The sequence below is a fragment of the Enhydra lutris genome, unplaced genomic scaffold, assembly GCF_002288905.1.
Source record: "Enhydra lutris kenyoni isolate GAN:26980312 unplaced genomic scaffold, ASM228890v2 scaffoldscaffold38, whole genome shotgun sequence".
Classification (NCBI taxonomy): domain Eukaryota; kingdom Metazoa; phylum Chordata; class Mammalia; order Carnivora; family Mustelidae; genus Enhydra; species Enhydra lutris.
In genome coordinates, this window is record NW_019154122.1 from 5,001,873 (window position 1) to 5,013,979 (window position 12,107).

The 12,107-nt window shown below is 61.7% G+C and overlaps 1 protein-coding gene across 2 annotated transcripts; it reads left to right on the forward strand.

Annotated features, from left to right (window-relative positions):
- The first annotated feature begins 1,424 nt into the window (after nt 1-1,424).
- Nucleotides 1,425-11,602, forward strand: LOC111154838 (SH2 domain containing 5). Of its 2 annotated transcripts, XM_022514766.1 has the most exons (10): nt 1,425-1,438; nt 4,907-5,035; nt 5,395-5,475; nt 5,973-6,047; nt 7,041-7,187; nt 8,428-8,676; nt 8,838-9,012; nt 9,341-9,449; nt 9,913-10,072; nt 10,924-11,602. In XM_022514766.1, the coding sequence occupies exons 2-10, from the start codon at nt 4,949-4,951 to the stop codon at nt 11,125-11,127; spliced, it is 1,287 nt and encodes a 428-aa protein (XP_022370474.1). In that variant the 5' UTR covers nt 1,425-1,438; nt 4,907-4,948; the 3' UTR covers nt 11,128-11,602. The 2 variants fall into 2 exon arrangements, with proteins under 2 accessions (XP_022370474.1, XP_022370475.1); XM_022514767.1 differs by lacking the exon at nt 1,425-1,438 and having other exon boundaries at nt 4,934-5,035; nt 5,392-5,475.
- Nucleotides 11,603-12,107: the final 505 nt, after the last annotated feature.

Sequence of the window (12,107 nt, forward strand, 5' to 3'; positions counted from 1 at the left end):
CCAGTGCGGGGAGCCAACGTTCACGCCGAGCTGGGCGGACTCGGATCGTCCTAGGAAACCGACCGGGCGGAGAGGATGAGAAAAAGGAGGCGGATACCCACTGCCATCCGAGGCTGAGGGGAGGAAAGGTGAGACTGGTCCGGGTGTCCCGGACGCCGGAGGCCGGGTCCTGCGCGCAGTCACTCGATCGTCGAGACGACAACCACTGAACCAACCAGGCTCTGTCCTGCGCCCTGTGGATGGAGGCCCCTCCTGATCAGTGCCGATTGCACGCTAGTAAGAGGAATGGCGTGACCAGCGAGAGTCGCGAGGGCTCTGCAGGGGGTGGAGGAGTCACTGGTGGTCTAGGAAGGCTTCCCGGAGGAGGAGCTGCGGGAGCCGCGGTTTGGAGGAGGAGGAGCTCCCCAGGGAGCAGGAGGAGAAGGTCTCCTCAAAGAGGGAACCGCCAGCCAGGCCCTGGGCACTCGGACTCCTCAGCCCGAGAAGAGGGAACGGCGCAGGGCGGGAAGGACCCCTCAGGCCCTTTAAGGCGGAGCGCCGGGGCGAGAGCAGGCGGGGGCGGTGCCAGGTCCCCTCGCGGCCGCTGATTGGGCGGCGCGCCTAACCGGAGCGGCTCCGCGGGCGCCGATTGGCCGGCCAGGGCTGAGCGCCGCCGCCAGGTGATACGGGCTGCTGGTTGCCGCGGCCACGTGGGGGGCGCGCGGGCTGGGGGCGCCGGGGGGCCGGGGGCGGAGACGCGCAGGGCGCGCCGGGGTTGCTTCGCGGAGCTGCAGCGGCGGGACTCGAGACGCGGCGGCCGCGGTGAGTGAGCGCGGGGCAGCGGGGTCGGGGCTGGCTGATCGCCGGGAGCGGGCCTCGGTACCCCCGGCGCGGAGGTGGGAGGAGGTCTCGGATGGGGAGGAGCATCTCGTCCGCTTCCCTCCATCACCGCCACCGCCACGGTCGCCGTCCATCACCTCCGCGGTCACCTTCCCTGTCCCTCCGCCAGCGTCCTGCCTCGCTCGCCCCTCGGGCGGTCCGGGGAGTTTCTCTGCCCCGGGCTGGGGACTGTCAGCCCAAAGCCCTGGCCGCACTCCACAGGCGCGACGATAATAGCAGGACAAATGACCCACGCGGGGGAGCGCCCCACTTAATCCTGAAAACAGCACTTTCCGCTCCAAGTAGTCTGCTCGGAGAGGCCATCCTCGACCACCCTGTATTAATAGCACCCCCCCATCATATATCCTCCTCACCCTACTGTATTTTTCTCCAAATCACTTAAGCCCCGCGGAAATGTTGATTTCCAGTATCGTTCCCCCAGCCCTGCTTGGGCGCTCCCAAACGGCTGGGACTCTGTTTCGTTCACCGGGCACGTAGTTGGCACTTGCGATATTGTCAGAAGGAGCAGATAAATGTACAGCCCCAGAAGGCAGGTGCTATTACTATCCCCACTTTACGGGTGAGGAGATAAATGGAGGCTGAGAGGACTTGCGGACCTCACAATCCACGATGCTGATCTTGAGCTCCGGCTGCTTGGGTGGCCTAGGGCAGAAGGAGTGTGTCAGGAGGCGGGTGGGTGGGTGGGGGGAGGCTCTTCTGTGAGGCATCGCCAAAGTGGTGGAGGTGAGGCAGCTGCCAGAGAGGCTCTGGCAGCCCCAGACCATCTGGGCAGGAGGCAGTCAGACTGAGAAAGCAGCTGTTTTGCTGATAAGATCAGCCCCCAGCCCCTGAGGTGTTGGGGGCAGCTGGATAGTCTGGGACTCGCCAGGCTCCATGATGGACGCCCTGCTTACTTGGGAGAGGAGTCTAAGCAGAAGGACACTGCCATGGCTTAGGGGAAAAGCTCCCAGAGACCCATGTTTGCTTCCCAGCTCTCCCTTACGCTGTGTGACCTTGGGCAAGTGGCTTCACCCCTCTGAGCTCCCCTTTCCTAAGCCCAGAGTTCAGGCTGAGTGGTCTCCCAGGATACTATAAAGCGGCCCCCAACCCCATGACTCATCTCAGCCATGGTACAGTGCCGTAGAGGGCTTCTGTCCTTGACCCTGGAGGTAAGTCAACCCGTCCAGTACCCTGTCTCTAAGCAGGACCGCCTGGAGATTCTCAGAGGAGCAAAAGAAGAGCCCTGGGCTCATTCCAAAGGTGTCCTCCTAGAATGGTGTTGGCCCAGCCAGGTTCCTGTAAAATGTAAAACCTTGCAAAAACAAGTGTGCTCCAAAGAGATAAGTGTGTGTTTGTGCTCAGAATGAGTAAGCAGGTCTGTTTCTGGGGTTAGGGTGAGCCTGGTACCCTCCCTCGTTTGGGTACCCTCAAATTCAGGCCTGGGGGTGACATGCACTGGGAGGGAGAGAGGAAGAGAGAAACTTCCAGTTTCCTGGGGGAAGGATCAGGTGAAGGTAGGGGGGTGCTCCCCACCCCCACTATCTGGACCGTGGAGTGTCCCCAGGAAAGCTGCCTTTCTGTATCTGGAAGGAGGAGGCGGTTCGCAGCCCTAGACACAGCTGTCTCGGCATGTGTGAGTGTGAACGTGAGTGTGCCTGAGGGCCCATGTGGCTCTTTGCTGTCTTACACCCTTAGTGTCTGAGGGGCTGTGTCAGCACAGGCAGGACGGGAAATGTGCTCATCTCTCCCTCCCCCATCCCTCCTTTATCTATTATTTTGTCTTTGCTTCTCTGTTCCCACGTCTGCTGACTGCCTTTCAAACTCTCCTCTCTCCCTCTCTCCCTTCTGCCCCACTTGTGGTTTGGTTTTTGCCTCCACCTGTGGGTCCAGAGCACCCCAGCCCACACTGTGATAATGAAGACAAAAGGGGAGTTCGCTGGAAGCGCCGTCTCCACGCTTGGAACAGCGGCCACACAGCCTTTGTGCCTGTTACACATCTAACTTGGTTGTATTTAAACATCAAATGGACCAAAAAACTAAAGATAAATTGAAAAAACCATAAAATGGACAATAGGTGATGGACGTAATGTGAAAAAATGATCAGGATTGGGGCGCCTGGGTGGCTCAGTGGGTTGAAGCCTCTGTCTTCGGCTCAGGTCATGATCCCAGGGTCCTGGGATTGAGCCCCGCATCGGGCTCTCTGCTCGGCGGGGAGCCTAGTTCCTCCTCTCTCTCTCTCTGCCTGCCTCTCTGCCTACCTGTGATCTCTATCTGTCAAATAAATAAATAAAATCTTTAAAAAAAAAATGATCAGGATCAAACAGTGGAGGGTGCGAATCCGGAAAAGCAGGAAGGGAGAGGGTACAGGGAGGAGGAACCAGGACAGCGTCCACGGGACCGTGCAGCCTTTATTTCTGGCTCTTCTGGCGCGGCCGCTCATGGAAAGTGAAGTAAGGGGTTGCTCCCAGAATGTCGTGGGTGGCTGCTGCCGCCCCCACCCGGGCTGAGCCTGGGGCTGAAGGTCTGGGCAGACAGAGAGAGGTTCCTGGGCTCTTGGCACTGAGAGCGTTTGTAGGAAGGTGGGTTGAGCACACCCGGGACACACCCATTTCCTGCCCAGCGCCCTAATACCTGCTCTCTCCTGGAGGAATCCTGGCTCCCAGGCAGGCCTCTCCCTCTGCCTCACTCTCCTTGACTGGGAGGTCTTCCTTCCTGTCTTTCCATGCAAGGAGGGCCCTGAAAGTGGTCCGACCTCACTGTCCTCCCAAGCTCCCTCCTGAACAGCAGGCTTTGGGGTCCCCCCACCCTCCGTGTACCTGTTAAGCGTTCCTCCAGGCCCAGCTGGGATCATGCTGGGTGCCTGCTCCTCCATTCAGTTCTAGAGTCCTGACATGATCCCAGGTTTGGGGGATGCAGACATGAAGGCTCAGAGAGGTAGGGCTGTTTGCCCAAAGTCACACAGCATTTGGACCCAGATTTCTCTGATCCTAAGTGCAGTGATTGGAAGTAGTCTGGTGAGTAGCCAGGCAGGATGGGAGATGGAGGTGGGGTCTGAGTTGGCCCCAGGAAGGACTGAGGGAACTGAGTCATGGGGGACCCAGACAGAGGCCATCAGCCATTCTTTCTCAAGATGCCTTGATTCCGTGTTCACTGTGCACCAGCTGCGGTCATGAGCTCTAAATGGGGAGTGAGCGCTCTCCCTGTCCTTGAGGGTGGTCTAGTAAGGGAGGTTTCCTTCTCTCCTCCACTAGTGGATTTGGGAAAGGGGCCCCACGAAAGACCAAAACCTGGGCTGGGTTGGGGGACAGGGCTCCTTCAGTCAGGCTGGCCGAATGAGGCAGGGCCTGTGTAGCATGTCACTAGCCTCAGGAGCTCATGGGCCATTCCCATAGGTCACAGAGCTCCTGGCCTAGAGCCTTCTATGGATCCCCACTGCCCACAGGGCACAGCTTCAGTTGCCTTGGGAGTAACATTAAAGGCCGATCCCAGTCTGGCTCTGGCCCACTCTTCTGGTAAGGTCTAGCCAAGGGGTCAGCTGCTTTCTTCCCTGTGCCTCTGCAGAGTGGCTGCTGTCACGTTCCTCCTCTCGGGTGCTACTTTCCCAGGCGTTCCCCCTTCCCTGGCACTTTATACAGGCTGGTTCCATGGCCTGCACCCCTACTTCCACCCAGGGGGCAGGCTGAGGCCAGAGCACAGAGGTGGCCTGCCCCACGCCTACCTTAAGCTCCTCCCCCAGAGCTCTCACCTCCTCGAGGCCTTCCCCAGCCTGCATTTCCCCGCCTCCTCTCTCCTCTATCACCATCTAGCATGTTCCATATCTTACTGATGGATCCGTTCAGTGTCTATCTTCCACACAAGCCTGTTGGCTCCCCGAGGGCAGGAGGGAGTCTGTCATTTTATTCTGGGCTGTGTATTCCCTGTGTTCCCAGTGCCCTGGACATTGTCTGGCACGCGGCAAGGGCCCAGGAAAGATTTGCAGGGTCGGGGAGCTCCCTGGCCTCTGAGTGGGAGTTCCTGGGAGTCATCCTTTCTCCCCTGCCCTTTGCAGCATTTTCTCCCGTGGAGCTGGAAGCTGGGGACCCTGGGGGCCATGCAGAGGGCCGGGGCAGGGGGCCGGAGGGCCTCTGATTGCGGCCCTGCCCCTCACCGGCCCAGGTGCATCACCAAGTTCGCCCAGGTGGGTGCGGCTGCCCCCACGGGGTGCGCTTTCGTGGGCCAGAGCTGAGTGCAGGTCCTGGGGCGTGGGGAGGAGCTATGCCTGTCTTGCCCCGTGGACCCGGACTCTAGAATGCATGTGGGCACAGATGAGGAGATGGGGCCTCAGAGGGGCAGAGAGGCATGACCAAGGCCACCTGCTGGGAAGGCAGCAGGGCCTGCTAGACTCCGAGTCCAGTGCTCTGTCCCTGTGCCCAGCTTACCCGGCAGAGCAAAGTGTGTTTGGTGGAGGGGCGGGGGGGAAGAGTCTGGAGGATGGGATCAGGGGCCATGGTCCTGACTGCTTGGCCTCCTTCCCGTCCTCACCATGCCCCCAAGCAGTACGTGGGCTCCTTCCCCGTGGACGACCTGGACACCCAGGAGAGCGTGTGGCTTGTGCAGCAACAGCTGTGGGCACTGAAGGTAGGGAGCCAGGATGGGCATGTGCCTGTCCCTGTCCCTAGCAGGGATCACAGCCTGGGAGGGTCAGGCTGGAATGGCCCCTGCGGCCATCTCACCCAACCCCCCAATCATAGAGATGGGGCGGGGGAGGCCCAGGGAGGGGCAAGACCAAAGTCATTCTGAGAAGTGGGCCCAGAGACGACCACACCCAGGCTCCTGAAGCCGTGTCCCTTAAACCCCGGGACCGCTTCCCTTGGGCAATCGTGACCTGCCTCCCATGGGTGGAGGCCACAGTGGAGATGGGGGGATGGTCATAACATGGCCCGCTGAGACCCTGGCTGGGGGGCGATCTGCCAGGCCCCATCCGCACCTCCGCAGCTCCTGGGGAGTCCACTCTCCAGGGCCCAGTCCCTTGGCACCGGGGGAGGAGTTGACTGAGCAGCCTGGTGGGTCTGGTCCTGAGGCAGGGCAGGGCCTGGAAGGTAACGCCCGGCCCCGACCAACTCTCTCCCACCTAGGATTGTCCCCGACGCCGGGCTGTCATCCTGAAATTCAGCCTTCAGGGCCTCAAGATCTACAGCGGGGAGGGCGAGGTAGGAGCCTGTGTGGGTGCCAGCGAGGACTGGACGGGACCGGTGTCCTCCTCCCTCAGAAAGCCCCCAGCCCGCACCACCCCTCCAGCGTCCCTGCCTCCCCAGCCTGCTCTGGGCCTTTGAACGTCCCTGGCAAAGGTTTCTCACCCCCGGCCCCGCCCTCCAAAAGCTCCAGGTGCTACCTCCTGGCCTGAGTGTCAAGATCGTCACCTCTCTGCAGGCTGCGGGCCTCTGGGTGGGTCTGCCCAAGGTTGGCCAGGGGCCAGACTCAGGCCGGAGGCCCGTCGGGAGCGCCTGCCTGATCGCGGGTCCTTCTCGTCCTGGGGCAAGCCAGTGTGTGTTGAACACTAACCTTGTGTCGGACTGTGTACCCCACAACCCCGGGGCCGGTCTCCTAAGACGGGTGCGAACCGTGTCCCAGAGCTGTGCGTCACGGAGGCTTTGCGGTCAGGTCCTGGGCACTTGCACGAGATCTCACTGGCCCCCCCCCCCCTGCAACCCCATCAGAGGGGGCACCGTCCCCACTTAGTAAGTGTCATGCTGGCTCAGAGGACTGTGCTTACCTGATCAAGTCACCTAGAGAGTGGCGGTTTCCGACTCCAGACACCAGACGTGCACCCCAGGGCCCCGGCCACTGCCTCTTTCCATGCCTCCGCAGGCAGTGAGCGCTTTGCCACTTGGATTCATAGCATGGGGAGTGCGGTTGGGGGCGGGTGGGGGGGCAATCCCAGCCAGCAGGTTGGCAGTGGGGAGCACACGTGAAGGCTGAGTGTTCCCATCTGAAACAGGGTTTGGGCAGGCCTGGGAGAAGGGAAGAGTTCTTCCCCTAGGAGCTGGGGGGTCGGGGGTGGGTTAAGCTGGGCTCTGAGGCCAGAGACCAGGTCCCGGAGGCCAGCCAGCAGGCGTGTGGGACCCACAGGGCGGGCACCCCCTGGGCCAGCAGCTAGAGGCCACGTGGGGCTGACGGAGCCCATCCCGCCCGCTCCTCCCCAGGTGCTCCTGATGGCTCACGCCCTGCGGCGCATCCTCTACTCCACCTGGTGCCCTGCTGACTGCCAGTTCGCCTTCATGGCCCGAAACCCCCAGAGCCCGGCCAACAAGCTCTTCTGCCACCTCTTCGTGGGCAACCAGCCTGGAGAGGTACCTGGGGCCTGGGGCAGGGGAGCCACCACCAAGGCTGGGTTTGGGGATGTGCCGTGCGTCAGCATGGGCTCCAGACACCTAGGCCTCGGGGGGCTCAGCTAAGCTGGCCGGAGGCCCCTCCAGGCAGCCACTCCTTCCCGCACTGGCTCCTTCTGTGTCTCTGCCCACTGAGGGCCCCACAAAAGCAGGTTAGTGGCCTCAGTATTCCCCAGGGCCTGAACATGGGGATCAGGCCATGCGCTTAGAAATTGGATGGTCACTCTGCCAGGCCTTTGCTCATGCTGTCTCTTAGCCTGGAATTCCCTTCCCCTTCTGGCAAATTCCAGCTCGCCCTTCAAGGCCAGCCTATGTGTCTCTGAAGCCTACCTTGAGTCCTCCGGACCACTCTTCCTTCTGAGGTCTCAGAACATGAACCACACTGTCATTGGTCTGTTCCTAATCACAGACAATGGAATTCTTTGACAGTAGAAACTGCGTGGCCATGTGGGGCTAGTGGGTGAATGGGTAGATCCCAGAAGCCAAAGCCAGCACGGCCACCATGAACAGAGGCTTGGCAGATAGCTGTGTGGCCAGCAGGGACTGGGCTTGGTGCCAGCGAGCAACATTTGCCATCAGCCCTGTATCTCAAGCTCTTGTGTGGGCTCCTGGAAGGACAGGGGGCTGAGACACTGCCCTTGACCTTCCGGAGCTCATAGCTCCAATATTTTGGGGCTGGGTAATGTATGTGGGGGGTAGAACGTACTGGCCCCAGAGCGGTAGGCTTATGCTGGCGGCTCTCTGTGCTCTACTTCACTGAGGGAGCACAGGAAAGTGGGGATGGAGAGTCCCCCGTCTGTCTGCCCAGATTCACACAGCAGCCCCTAAGTGGCAGAGCTGGGACTGGAGCCCAGGCTGTGGGATTGGAGGGCCTGGGCTTGTAGCCGATCCTCTAAAAGGAAATGGACATGGGGTGGGGTAGTCAAGCTAGGGGCGGGCGTGCATTTAGCCTGTGTATTCCCAGCTCCAAGCGTGACGTCTGGAACAAAGCGGGGCTCAGGATCTGTTCAATGAACAAAGGAAGCTGCTGGGGGGACTGCGTGGTGGTGAAGTTTTGAGGGATGAGTGGGAGTTTTCCCAGGAAGGATGGGGCAGAGGATCCCAAGCCGAGGGCTGCACGTGCTAATAGCGAGTGGGTTGCTGTCTAAGGAGTCCCCCAGGGACCCCGTCCCACCTGAGCCAGCCTCTTCCTCCTCCCCAGGTCCAGATCCTGCACCTGCTGCTCTGCCGCTCCTTCCAGCTCGCTTACCTCCTGCAGCACCCTGAGCAGCGCGCACAGCCTGAGCCCTGCCTGGGGTCTGCAGGGGACGTAGCCCCAAAGCAGCTGTCCAGCCCTGGGGCCCCCCTTGGCCTAGTACGGGAACCCTTCAGCCGTGGTCAGCTCTCACAGAACGTGCACGCACTGGTCTCCTTCCGGCGGCTGCCAGCAGAGGGGCCCGTGGGCAGTGGGGTACGCAGCACCCCAGCCGCGGGGTGGGCAGTGAATGAGGGAATTGGGCGAGGGCTTGGGGGTCATGGGAGGGGAACGCAGCATAGCAGCGGCAAGGGCTCTGCCTGACTGGGCAGGGGCCTGAGTCGGCCTGCCCCTGTGGGCCCCTCTCGGTGCCTTAGAAGGAGCTGCTGGAGTCCGAAGGCCGAGGCGGGGCCCGCCATGCCCGCCTGGGGAATCCTTACTGCTCGCCCACGCTGGTGCGCAAGAAGGCCATTCGCAGCAAGGTGATCCGCTCTGGGGCCTACCGCGGCTGCACCTACGAGACCCAGCTGCAGCTGTCCGCTCGGGAGGCCTGTGAGTCCCCAGGGCTCGCCTGCCGCGTGGGTGCGGGGGCGCAGGCCCGCGTGCATCCTTGTGAATCAGAGGGCTCGGCCTGTGTGTGCATCTGCCTGTGTGCACGTGAGTGTGCAGCCAGGTGTGCACACCTGGGGGCTTGCACAGGTGATCGGACAGCTGTGGGTGTGCTCCAGCTGGTGAGCGGGTGGGTACGTGTGGGCTGTGCCCGTGGGTGGACCTATCTCTGCGTGGAGGAGACTTGGTGAGGAGATGAGCATGGCGGGGATGGGGTCGGTAGCTGTGGGGCGGCCTCTTCCTCTCTCTGACCCCTGGGTGGTCTCCACAGTTCCTGCTGCATGGGAGGCGTGGCCCCGGGGGCCTGGTGGCCCCTCGTGTCTGGTGGAGAGCGAGGGGAGCCTGACGGAGAACATCTGGGCCTTTGCTGGCATCTCCAGGTACCGGGGTGGGGGGGGAGGCTGGCCTGGCTGGTGCACACGCAGCCCCTTGGGGTGGGCAGAGGAATGGGCTCTGGGCTGCCCCAGGGCCCTGAGGTGTGCCGCCTTCCTGGACAGAGGCAGAGCCGTCCTAGCCTTGGTGGGCCTGGGGCCAGGGGCTTCCCCCACTGGACCTGTTTTCTCAAATGTGAAATGGGGATAATTGCAGGCCTGTGGAGAGGATCAAATGGGGTCACTCAGGGAAAGCTCTCAGCACCTCGCCTGTCACAGGGCAGCTGCTTCCTAACCGCCACCTCTTCAAAACTCTCCAGGGTGGGTCTTGCAGTGGTCAGCAGTCAAAGGCCCCTTAGCGCCTCTTAGGAAGGAAGCTTCCCTTGGCAGAGGGGTCAGGTGATGCCATCAACCCCGGGGAGTGACGTGAGGCAGGAGTCCTGCCCTCAGCCTCTCCCTGCTGCCCTGCCAGGCCCAGCGCCCTCGCCCTGCTGCGGAGAGACGTGCTTGGAGCCTTCCTGCTGTGGCCCGAGCCCGGCACCAGTGGCCAGTGGTGCCTGTCGGTGCGGACACAGTGTGGTGTGGTCCCCCACCAGGTCTTCCGGAGCCACTTGGGCCGCTACTGCGTGGAGGTGAGCAAGCAAGCAGCCTGCTCCCCCCTTGCCACTGGGCCCTGCCCGGGGCCCCGCCCCCACAAGCCCCGCCCCCACAAGTCCCGCCCTTTATAACCGGAGCTTGGGGGGGGGGGCCCACGTGCCTCATCATGGTACCCCATTGGTTCTCTCTGGCCACACCCCTTATTTAACTAACTCTCCATCTAGTTTGTTATTGGTCCAGCTGGCCCCACCCTCGGGCCTCCAGAGGGGCCTTTTTTGTTTTTTTGAAGATTTTAATTATTTGATAGAGACAGAGCAAGCATAAGCAAGGGGATCAGCAGAGGGAGAGGAAGAAGGAGGCTCCCCACTGAGCAGGGAGCGGACCCTGGGCTTGATCCCAGGACCCTGAGATCATGATCTGAGCCCGAGGCAGACCCTTAACCGTGGGAGCCACCCAGATGCCCTCAGAGTCTTGGGCCCTGGTCATGCTTCCCATTTCTATAGGAATCCCGGCTCTTAAAAGTGGCTTTCCCACGCCATAGCCCGTCTTTTAGCAGAGCTGGAAACTGACTCAGAGAGGGCAGACACTGGCCTAACCTCACCCAGCCTCTGGGCTTCCAGGTCTGGAGTCTTGGCCTGACCACAGGTTTCCAGGGGCTGGATGTGCGCACTTGTTACAAGATGAATGGCTCAGTCCCGTCCAGGCTGGTGAGACAGAAAGAGAGGAGACAGTGTCTGGCTCTGCCGTAGGCAAGATGGTGACCTCTCTGAGGTCGAATTTCCTCCCTTCTGAAGTGGGGCAGGATCCCTTGTGAGGGGATGGGGGGTGCCCAGAGCGGAGCTGTGGGGGAAGGGAAGCCAGAGCTTCAGCCTTTTTGCCCCCCTAGCACCTGCCAGCCGAGTTTGCCAGCCTGGAGGCCCTGCTGGAGCACCACGCTGGGACGGAGCGCAGCCTCTTCTGCTCCCTTGACATGGGCCGCCTGAACCCCAGCTACGAAGAGCAGGACTGCCGGTCCGAGGGCAGACCCCCCCGGACACTGCGGCCCCTTGGCCATGCCAAGTCCGAGGCAGAGCTGCAGGGCCTGGGCTAGGAGGCGAGCCCCCGGCCCTACCTCACCCTGGCTCCTGGGCCTCACCAGGCCGCCCTGCCCCTCTGCTGCCCTGCTGATCACCAGTTCCACCCGCCGACTCTGCCCCTCGGACCAGTCTTCCATCATGTCACCGCCTGTGGTAGGGGGGAGCCCTGACACTGGGGATCGCTGGTGGCTTCTCACGAGACATGTGGCCCGTGGAGATTGTAGGCGGGGCAGGCGGAGCTCCAGGCTTTCCAGTCACCGGCTGGGTGACTTCGGATGCTTGTCTCTGGGCTTCACTTTACTCCTGGGAGGGGAACTTGCTGAGGGGGCAGGAAGGTTTGCTCATGAGGGATGTGGTCCTCTCCCAAAGAGGCCAGCCCTTGGGGCCCTGACCGGGAGTCTCCCGACAGTACCCGACTGAGGCGGCTGGGCACATGAGGGAGAGGTGACTGGGGAGGCTGGAGTGAGTCCTCAGTGTGGGCAGAGACCTGGGAGTGAGCCACCCTCTCCAGGAGAGAAACGGAGAGCGCTCGGAGGAGCTGACGGGCCTGGCGGCTGGGCCCGCCGGCAGAGCGTAGCCTGTGTCTCACAGCATCTGACAGCGAGGGAGTCTTCCACTGAATTCTGTGAATTCCATTCTTAGGAATGAAGCTTAGGAGGGCATGGAAAGGCAGGATGGACGAAGAGCCGCGCCCCCCACACGCCCGCACACACGCGGACACCTGTGTCTAGAAGGGATGTGAGCCAACAGTGCAAAGAAACTCTGTGCTGCTTAGAAAGGCTGGTTTGTCTCCAATCAAATCCACAGGGTTGTGATTCCCGCCCCCACACCCCCAGGACCACCGGGACACACACCCCTACACACACACACACACACACACACACACACACACACACAGGCTCATTTCCTTTGTGCATTTGACCAGGAGGGGCCCGCAGTGAGCCACAGGTGTGCAGGGTGACCAGGGTCCTATTCAGCTCATCCTGCGGACCGG